Here is a 10,717-nt window from a genome sequence, read left to right on the forward strand (position 1 = left end):
GGAATTTCAGCATTTATGGCCACATCCAGACAGAATTTACCCATCTTGAAAGCACCAAGTATTGAGACTTGATTCTATTTAAAGGTGATACATTGAGTGATGTAGGATCTATTTCAGCATTTGTCACAAGATGACAAATGCCGTCGTATGCAGCCACACGATCCAGACTTTCCACAGAAGACTTTGGAATCTCAACAGACCTGTGTTTCTGACATTCTGTACCATTACCAGCTCATTAAAATCCTATTTCACTTTTTTCTCATAGTGCAATTCTAATATTGCCCTGTGCTCATAAGAGCCTAATAAGACCTATGACTAACTACTCATTTACTACATTCCCTCATCTGAGAAACAAGTGCATACGACTTGAATATGATGAAGCTCTATTTCCACAGTGTTAGTATAAAGTTTCCTCTCTCTTGACAAATGCTGGTGCAGTTTAAGCCCTGACACAGGAAACTACAGATTTGATTGTTTCATTAACAAATTATCTTTTTTCACAGAAAGCATCAAAGCAATAAGAAGACTCCTGAGACAAATGTGACAAAGCAGCAGGAGTTAATTAAGTAGGACAATGAGTAAACATTTATGGGTGTGATAGGAGACCCAGCTGATTTAATTGCAAGCCTAATTATCAATTAGAGAATCAAGAAATGGCATGTAAGCGAAATATTCCATTTGTTGATACTTTAATGATTTTCAGAGATCCAGAAGAGCAGTATTAATTGCTATTTTAGAACTACCAAAGGCTTTTTTTATTTTCCTCTTACTCAAACAGAGGTTCTTGGAACTTCTAAAATGACTAATAAATGCATATAGTATTCTCAAATATTTAAGGGCTTTAGAACCGCTGGATTTATTTAAGTCTAATAATTAAACATTCAAATACACTGCCTGTAAACAGCTCAGCTGAAGTCAAAACCTTCCTTCATTTAGTCTCTAATAAGGATAACACGCGTGCAGTGATGGGAGGGTGCCATTAACTATTTCCAGGGTGTTTACACAAGTCAATTTCTACACTCGTCAGTTTCAACAAGAAAGAGGTCGGGGGACCATTTAAACCCATGCAGGCAAAGAGACAGCTGGCTCCACTCGTCCTTGAAATACTTTATCCAGCAACTGCAAGAAAATAAAAACACCCAAAAAACTCACGTAGAGCCGAAAGTATTAATATATTGGAACACAATGAACCCTTTACAAGCTGTAAATATGTCCTAGGTTCTCACATAGAAGCTACAAAAGATGTAGAAGTCTTTCTCAGAACTTCAGTCATGCGGCTTGTAAAGGATATTTATCAGAAAAAGAGACCAGACAGACACTGTATCATAGCGGCTTCCCAATGAAATAATGTAAAAACTATTTTGGTGTGTAGCAAGAGGAACCAGGAACGGGACAGCAGGCTAAAAAGAAGCTTTCCGCCACCTTAACCCAAAAGCGTCTTCCTTCATTTGAAGACATACACACACACCAAAAAAAAAAAAAAATTACCGAGCACTTCCCCTGGCCTCGAGAGAGCAGGGAGTGGGATTTTGCTCTTTTTTTTTCCCCCTGAGAAATGGCTGTAGGGGCACCAGAAAGCTTCCAAAGGACAAGAGAGACCGCCTCCCGGCACGGAGCGCGCGAGCATTGCGCACTTCTTATTTCGCGATGCTGACACACCCCGCCCTTTGCCGTGGCCCCGCCCCTGCCGCCATCTTGTGCCCGCCTGAGCGCCCTCGAGAAAGCCGGGAGGGGGATTTTTATTTTTACTTTTTTTTTCCTTGATACGTGGCTGTGGTGCCGCCGGAGAGCTTCCGAAGGACGAGAGAAGGCGATCCTTCCCTTCAGAGAGTGTGTGGGCACTTGCCAACATTTTATTAAACACCTTCTCGCCCTTCCCTCCATCTTGTGCCCGCCCACATGAGTTCGCCCCGCCGCCGTTGCCCCGCAACGCCCGAGCGGCCGCGGCGCATCTCCGGTGCCGCCGGGACTGAGGCGAACCCCCGGTGCCGCCGGGGCTGAGGCGAACCCCCGGTGCCGGCGGGGCTGAGGCGAACCCCCGGTGCCGGCGGGGCTGAGGCGAACCCCCGGTGCCGGCGGGGCTGAGGCGAACCCCCGGTGCCGCCGGGGCTGAGGCGAACCCCCGGTGCCGCCGGGGCTGAGGCGAACCCCCGGTGCCGCCGGGGCTAAAGTGAAACCCCGCTCCCCGCCCGATGGAGCCCACCAACTTCATAGCGCGGGACAACTACTGGTAACAGCCCCGCCCGGCCCCGGCAAACATCGCTGCTCTGCTGCTGCTCCCGTGCACCTTCCCCTCCCGCCCCTTAGCCCCGCGCTGAAAGAGGTCTGAAAGTGTGTTTAAAGAGCATTAAAGAGCACTGGGTAAAGCGTGCCCTTGGTAAAAAAATCAGGGCTTTTAGAGCTGGCTCCAGTGCGCCCTTCCTTCCCCGCCGGGCGCGGGGTCGGGGCATCTCGTCAGTCGACACAGTAAACGAAAGAGTATTTGAAAGGACGTAGGTGCTTACTTTTCAACATCCTCCGCTTCTTAACAAAACATAATTTAAAAGCAGTGCGTTCACATGCCGTGTTTCAAATCTCTGGAAAGTGTTTTCCCATTAGCTCTGAGTCAGACAATGATAATCTGTACATTAACTTGCTGTTTTGAGATGGAAGTTTAAAAGATTCCTGCTAAAGTGCTGTGCTTTGTGACATCAATAGCTGGGTTAGCTTGTTGGTTTGTTTGTTGGTTTTTTTTTTTTTTAATGTAAGTTTTCAAAGTAATCTTAAATATTTGTCTGTTGATTTCAGGAAAAAACATATTGAAAAGGAAGGAGATGCAGCAAAAAGATGGGCTGAAAAATGGGGATTTTTGAAAACACCTCTTGAGGAGGTAAAATTGAATGGCATATAATATAGCTTATAATATAAGCAACACATGAAATACTTGTGCACAAATTTATCTGGACACAAACTTACAAGAGCATAGAAGACTAGAAAGGTACTGAGCATGCTTTACTACACCGGCATCCAAGGTAACAACTGCACTACCTTACTTTTGAAATGGTTCAAATTTTCAGTTTTCTTCTGAATAAAATACCAATCAAGTGGTAATTCATATGCCATGCATATTCTGACATATTTCTCCTGAGAAACATGACTCCTAATAGTGCTAACAAGTACTAGATGCACACTGACAGGAAAATATTTCCCCTTTGTCTCTCCATATGGTATTTTAAAAATCTAGGGGAAAAGGTTCCAGCTAATTAAATTGTCAGTGGGGGAATCTACAACAAATGAAAATATTTGGAGTGATGTCGCTTCTCAGTGATGTTTAGATATTAGAATACAGTAGCACATGATGTTACTTTTGGAATCACAGTATTTCATTGCTAAAGAACAGGATTGATGCAACCCCTGCATAGTTATAAATGCAGTTTGCATGTCTTCTGAAACAAAAATACCCAGTCATTTCCAAAGCACTGGAATAAGTAATCCTGCTTGAGGTGGAAACAACAGGAAGTTCATATGCAACAATGAGGGGAATGGTGTGGATTATCATATATCATAGTATTATTTCAAAAGGTAAATAGTCCAGGTTTTAAATATGTTTTGGTTTTAGTTAATTGGACATGAAAAGAAAGAAGATGCAAAGCCCAAGCTACAGCTTCCAGATCACCTGCGGATTCGACCTGTGACACCTGTGGAAAAATACATTAAGGTTAGGAAATTAGATTTTAAAATTGCAATACAGCAACATCTGTCTTAAGAAACCACACAAACTCTGAAAACCAGTTGTCTTATAGAGGGGGATCTTTAACTATAGGTCAAAGTAAACTGCATTTGCGAGCCAAACTATGCTTTAAAAACATTTGTTTAAGACAAAGTATTGTCCTTTGGATATGGTTGTAATTTTTCTACCTTTATTTAACAGTCTGTTTTTTGGCAGAGACAATACCACTGTCCTCTTCAGTACCACAAATTAATAAGAAGCCGGTTCTAATAAGCCAAGTCATAATTATTTTGTTTTAAATGATTTATATGCACATTCAGAGTCTTAAAGCTGTCAAACAGCTGGAGAGTAGAATGTTGGTTTAATTTATAAATACGGTGTGTCAGGATCACCAGGGAATAGGGTAACTCCAGAGGCAACTAAAGCAGTGACATTGGGAGAGGAACATACTCACAAAAGGGGAAGCAGAATATGCTAAATAAAAGGAAGGTTAGTCCACTTAGAGAAGATTAGGGATGTAAAGGAGATTGGATATTCGTACTTGCTGAACTAGCTTTCTTTCAAAGGATTCCAAGGTTGGGGAGATAAGGTAAGGAGGTAGTAAAAGCTTTTACTGAGATTAAATTAAAATAAAAATTAAGAGCTAGTGTTTAGTGTGGTAAAGAAATGAAATGGCGTAATTTCTGCCATGACTGCTACTTGTTCTTCGCTTTTGTCCCAGACCTCCAGTCTCAGCCCCGTGAAGGTGTTGGTGCATTAACAAATCCTGCAGTTTTCAGCTGCTCCACAAGCATGCAGAGCCTGGTGCTCATTGGAACAGAGTTTCCATTTCACCTCAGAACGGGGAGGAAGAGAAGGGTTAGCTGTGATTTAGGTCACCCTTTACATATTCAGAGTGAAGTTTCATACATCCTTCCCAGAACTGTCTTTCTGCACATTTACCTTGTGGTAACAGTCAAATCTGTTCTCTCTAGGTTAGACTAATAAAAGCTTCTGCACAGTCCCCTCCCCCAGACCGAAAGTGGGACATGATTTCCTTCATTATCCCTCTCAGTGGGTGGCACTTTTGGCCATAAAAATTATCTTTTCTGAGGAGCTGCTCCACCTAAATATCATAAACATTTTCTAATCTTGGCCAAAGAACAAAGTGAAGCAACTCTGGCAAGAGAACTGAAACATTGTTCTCTTACTGTGTATTTCTCTGCTAAGTCCCCAGATGCTGAAATGATAGAACGTGCCCAATTGAGATGATTCAGCCAAAGAAAGCACAGCAGTCACTGAACAGAGTCTGTTGGCTTTTGTTTTGTTTCCTTTTTAGCTAGATTAGTTGCAGATTAACTTGCTGCTCACCCATCTTTTAAAGTAGAAGGAAGGTAGAATGAATAAGTAGTTCTTGATGTAAAAGCCAGCTTGGTCAGTAATATCTTTGGCATTTAGATTTAAAATTATTATTCCATAGCTGCACTGCTAGCAAATGTATTAGAGCAAGGAGAAAACACTGTTTCTCCTGTTTACAGAAGTTAATTAGTTTTAAAGATGACAGTGGTGATCTTCGGCTTGAGCTTTTTCCATACATAATAGTAAAAAAAAAAATTCTGAAAAAGTTAAGTAATTAAAACCCTTATTATTGAGCCAAACTTTGAAAAAAAACCAATCCAACATACATTACTAAAGAATTACTTTATTGTTGGTTTCAGAATGCTACAGCACAGAAGACAATGTTGCATGAAACTTTAACCAAAAATCTTTTCATCATCCAGTTTTACATGTTACTTTGACTTTAGGTGCTTCCATCTCCTCCACTTCCTGAAACTACCCAGGGGTTTATTGGCTGGAGATCAAGTGTTCCAGCACTGGCACTTGAACACGATTTTCAAATCCAAAGCTGCAAAGGAGCCGTCTGCAAGATGAAGTGACCGTGCAAGCCCTCTGAGTGACATTATGAAATATAGAGGCACAAAGATCCATCTGCATTCCTAAGGAAATATCCTGTAGTGGATTCTTGATCATTTCTGCTATTTATGAGAAAATCCACAATCATTTTGGTAAAGTGTGAACATTTTCATTTTACTTAATTGAGTCTATGGCATCCAAGCTGTTAACTCTGCTTCAGAGCTTCTGCTTGTAACTTAGAAATAACAATAAAATAAACTCAGATTAAGATCACAGAGCATGTACTGTTTTTATTAGCACTAATAAGACTATAATTTAAAAGTATTCATTGGAAGTTGGAATGGCAGTGCAAACTTTTAAAATGGTTTCTCCATGAGAACTTCTGCTCATAAAATACACTGGGTTTTGTGTTGGGTGTGCTTTTGCAGGTATTTTATGTAGTTACATAAGTAAGTGAGTAGTTCCCAGTAAAGAAATAAAATACACAAAGGCCACAGTGACACAAAGTCATTTTGAAAAATCAGTTTTAGTATCAAAACAGGGGTTTTCCGTCTGTTGATCAGGATACAAATGGGTTACAAAGGACTGTTATCCCTTCAGTTGTGCACATAGCAATATTTGCACCAAGCAGGGAGGGATGCTCAGAGCCAGCAGGTGATTGCACTGGGAGTTACTGGGGCAGCTTCCTCGGTGCCCTTGGGTTCAGTCCTGTGCTTTGTTATGCACCTGAAGATTTGCCAGTTCTGGAAACTCGGGAGACTCATTGAGCTGCAGCAACTGTTTGCACGATATAATTCTAACTGGCCAAGCTGTTCAAACCAGAGGGTTGTTTAAACAAAAAAGAGCCTCCAAGAAATCAATGCAGGCAGCTCCCTCTAACTCCTTATCACTTAAAGGAGAAAGGTTTTCCTCTTTAACCCTGCTGCAAGATCTCCTTTGTGTTTCTGCAGCCATCAATATCTACTGCTTGAGTCAGCACTACGTCCTTGGCTTTCACAGCAGTAAGGCAGCAGCCAGTGTTTGTTCTTCCCTTCTTCCCAAGAAATGACTCACGATGATCAACATCCCACCTTTTTTTACATCCATTTCCAAATGCCCACAAAATAATAATATTTTACTTTTTTCCATATTCTTTACAAATAATGGAGAAGTGAGTCATATCCTTTGGAAAGATTACCCAAGAAGGAGAAAACATAGCAGAAGTAACTTCAGACACTTTACTTAGAAACCAGAATAAAGAATTACTTGGAGTCAGACTCTGGAAATTGCAGTTAAATTGCAGTTAAATTGCAGTTTAGGTACTAACCATAACCTGTGCACACTGTTCTTTGGACAACCAAGATCACTGTAAGAGCAGTATTTAAATTCAGTGTGCTTTCTTGTCATTGCCAGGTTTGTATCTCTTGTTTATTTTAATCATGTGGTATGTGGTTCTTCAGTTGATTTTAAGTTTGTAAGATCTTATTCTTGTCTGATTTATATAAACAGGTATAATAGTGATTAATATGTCATTTAGTAGCAATTAAATTACATTCATTCAGGCCAAATAAAAGGGGAAATTCACTGGCTTTTAGAGAGTTCTATTAAAGAATTGAAGCTGGCACCAAATACCCAGTGGATGTTTGTATGAAGTGAAATCCAAATCCAGATGAGCCATGGTTTGATTTTGAAAACCAAAATAAATTCTTTGTCCAGCATCTACAGCTGGACATTCCTGACTCTTACTCCAATGTCTGAATATTAACTCTGTCCTGACAGCAAGGGTTTGTATTGTTCATTCTGTCATTTAAGGTACTTTTACTTGAGGAGATACTTTCATAGAGACTAATTTGGGATGTGCAAGGAATATAATTTAAAATTTTAAGTCATTTCTTTATCATAAATCTGTCAGTTGTTATTTATCCCTTGTATTCAGGGTTTTGGTGTTATGTGAAACTAAAAACCTGACAATTTTTTTCCCAACACTTCTAACATTTTACATGAAAAAAATTGTGTAGAAATTGTGGGCTTGCAGCTGACAAAGGACTGCCCAGTCATCTGCCCCAGTTGTGAATACTAAAGGTTGTTACAGAATTATTGTATCACCTTGTTATGTTTGAAACCTGGCCTTTAATTTGTGGAAATTAACCTATTTATTGGAGCCAGGTTGGGTACATAAATGCCACTGCACACTAAAATATCACACGTCTCCAAGGTCAGGACAGTGTTAGTAAACTCTGCACACACCAGAAAATGCTTCAAAACAAAACTAAATCACTTCAAATGTGCAACAGAAGTCTAAACAATTTTAATTCTATATCAAAGTGCTATACCTATGTTTCTGCGCAAGTCAGAGCAGAACCAAAATATGAGAACAAATGTAAGTGTATTTAGATGTCTTTGATGCTCCAACCAAAATTTCATTTGGTCTTTTGCAAAGCTTCTGGTGAGCACAGGGAGCTGCAGAGCGACTCCTCAGTTGAAAAGAATTTTTCAGAAAGGTGAAGCCATCAGGCCTTTAGTGTTGTTTTCAGGTAGACTTTGCTAACAGACTCATTTTAGAGAAGAGCTGTGGATGGTCTTTCAGAACTGCACACACGGAAATGTCAGTCACCAGAGCCAGAGGTGGAAACAGGTCAGCCCCACGTCTGCCACCAAGGACGTGTGCCTGCAGGTGCTCTCCTGAGCGTGTGATGAAAAAACAGCAAAGGCTTAAATGGCAGCTCTATTTAAGTTGAAGAACAATGAAATCAAAATTCTCTTTTTCACATGCACTCACTTAACAAACAGCAAAATTGGGGGACAAAAACCTGGTGTTTTGCTTCACAATGTGTTCTTTTCTGTGCTGTTAGAACTGGCGCAAAACTGGCACTTGCTATCTATAATTTCATTAATATAAGTTACTTTACCAGGAGCTCAGAGTGAAAAGATTGCTATTTATTTAAAATGCATTTTACAGAGAATAAAGATTTTTGATTAGATCATAGTTACCGGTGATTCTGAGTAAGTAGCACTACTTAGGTTGCAATCACCATACAAGAGTTACATTTGGAAAGAACCAAAGTGAAAAGCAGCCGCAGCTTGTGCATAGGCAAGTGATCCAGTGCCTAAAAGCGTGCTTGGAGAATAAACCTCAGTGCTCTGCCTGAGACATCTCTGCAGTGACGTACTGTTACATCCAGTGACGCTCACTGCAGACCTAAGCCTGAGCAACAAACTCCTGTTCCCAGTTCATCCTATTGGCTTCTCTTGTCAGCCTGGGGTAACTTTAGTTCTGAGATTGTTTCCTTACAAAAGAGAGGATGTAGATTTTATTATTACAATTTCCAGGGCCATAAGGCTCCCCACTCACCACAACATTCCCTCCTTTAGTGAAGGATTCCTTTGGTTTCTTCCTCCTTTGTACAAAGTAGCAAAGTGACAAACATTGATCTGACAGAGTCACTGGCAACCGGACCAGAAAGCTCTGCTCCCCTGTGAAACCCAGCCCAGGCTCTCCTGGCTTTAGGCTCCTCAATGTTGTCTTTTGTTCCCCTTGAAGCAAAACAGGTAAGGCCTGCTCACAGACTATTACCTTCTTCCTGACTCCTGTGGTTTTCACATCCCATCAAATTGTCATTTAGCTGAAAGCATGTCAAACCATTTCACAGGGCCATACTGGAATAAATTTAACTGTACTGGAAATTGATATTGTTGTGCTGTGAAACTGATTGGGTTGGAAGTGAACAAAACATCGTTCCTCAGTCATACACAGAAAAGACTAATGGTATTGAGAAATAATTTTAAAACATAACAATTTTGTTAACCTCATGTGTCTCGGTTTAGGTGAGCTGCACTCTGCAGTTACATATGAGATCTGGTTGAAATTTGGAAGTGATGGGTCAATACCATGTGCTTTTATTAATGGAAATTACACCTTTACACCCTGTGGTCACAGGTTGTGTATATGGCACGAGTGAATCTGAATTTAGCCCCTTCACTCATATTTTTCTCCCTTCTGCTTCACTAAAGAAGTGAAATAAACAAAAAATTTACTAAATATTGAAATAAACCTGCAGACTTCAAAGTAAAAACAGATGCAACCATGAAGAAATAAACAGAACAAAGAATCTTCGCTCCCCAGCAGCACCACACTTTCAGTTTGGCGGCTCCACTGACAGCAGTTTCCCTGGGTGCAAGATCAGACTTGCAGGTACCAGATGGGGATTAAATGTGGACACAACTCTTATTAATCAAAGTTTTTAACATAGCATAATTGAGAGTTCCAACACAGGGCTGTAGAAGTGGCCATTTCCCCTGCTTCCTTGATAGAGCCATTTATTCAATCCATTTTCCTGACTGTTTTTCCAAGAGATCATAAATGTGAGAGCAGCCGTGCACCCAAACAAGGCACGGCACCCTCGCCCCGCACCCCCTGCACGCACATTTGTGTCTCCGGCTCTCCCAGCGATGCCTCCAGGCTGCCGAGTGACACCCGGCTAATCCGCGATGCTCCAGCCTGACCCGAACCTGGCAATGCCTTCTCACTTCCCGCAGCCCCTCCTTCTCCTCCCGAAGTGAGAGACGGGCAATGCTTTTATTCCTCACCGGGGAGCAAGACGAGCTCAGCTCTGCTCGCGAATCTCCTCTGCTCGCTGACACGCGTCAGACACAACATTCTCATCCTTAAAAGCTGGAGCAAAAACAGAAACAAAGCAAGAGCCCAAAAAACCCCAGCGAGCTCCAGTCCCCGTCTGGAAGAAATAAAACCATTATGCTCCTATTGCCAGAGCCCAGCGATGTCCTTTGTTTCAGTGAAAGCTGTGTGATTTCTCTGCTCCCCTCGCGCATTACAGCTCCCATCTTGGCACTACACTGGTTAATGAACAAACCCCGTATTTACAGTCTCTCAGGAGGAGCTGAGATCCAACTGACCGACGTGTGGGGAAACGTGGAGGCACAAGGTTTAGGGCTTCACTTGGACATGGAGATCTTCTCCCCCAGCTCATTTCCTTTTGGGTACCTTGAGCCAGGTGCCAGGTAAAGGGAACACACTGCAGTGCAAACTGGACAATAACCTGGTTCCCAAAGAGCACTGCTGATGCTTCTGTTCTCCCAGAAGCAGCGTCCCCAATAATTCCAGTTACTGATGTGCAA

General features: G+C 41.6%; 2 protein-coding genes across 2 annotated transcripts in view; one reads left to right on the plus strand and one right to left on the minus strand.

Moving 5' to 3' along the window:
* PMEPA1 (prostate transmembrane protein, androgen induced 1) overlaps positions 1-1,627 on the minus strand; it is a 266,363-nt gene extending 264,736 nt beyond the window's left edge. The window contains exon 1 of the mRNA XM_058422733.1: positions 1,489-1,627. The gene's annotated coding sequence lies outside the window, so the exon portion shown is untranslated. The remainder of the gene's footprint in view (positions 1-1,488) is intronic.
* Positions 1,628-2,103: 476 nt separating this feature from the next.
* On the plus strand, positions 2,104-5,799 carry CIMIP1 (ciliary microtubule inner protein 1). The gene is made up of 4 exons (XM_040080157.2): positions 2,104-2,230; positions 2,788-2,869; positions 3,599-3,697; positions 5,494-5,799. Exons 1-4 carry the CDS (start codon positions 2,193-2,195, stop codon positions 5,623-5,625), a joined length of 351 nt encoding a protein of 116 aa, XP_039936091.1. The 5' UTR covers positions 2,104-2,192; the 3' UTR covers positions 5,626-5,799.
* The last annotated feature ends 4,918 nt before the right edge of the window (positions 5,800-10,717 follow it).

Source organism: Hirundo rustica, chromosome 16 (genome assembly GCF_015227805.2).
Source record: "Hirundo rustica isolate bHirRus1 chromosome 16, bHirRus1.pri.v3, whole genome shotgun sequence".
Lineage (NCBI taxonomy): Eukaryota > Metazoa > Chordata > Aves > Passeriformes > Hirundinidae > Hirundo > Hirundo rustica.

Bases quoted from the DNA above. Each gene is read 5' to 3' on its own strand.
- CIMIP1 (XM_040080157.2), top strand. From the start codon at position 2,193: ATGGAGCCCACCAACTTCATAGCGCGGGACAACTACTG. The intron at 2,231-2,787 runs GTAACAGCCCCG...TGTTGATTTCAG, and splicing joins ATAGCGCGGGACAACTACTG to GAAAAAACATATTGAAAAGG. The intron at 3,698-5,493 runs GTTAGGAAATTA...CTTTGACTTTAG, and splicing joins CTGTGGAAAAATACATTAAG to GTGCTTCCATCTCCTCCACT.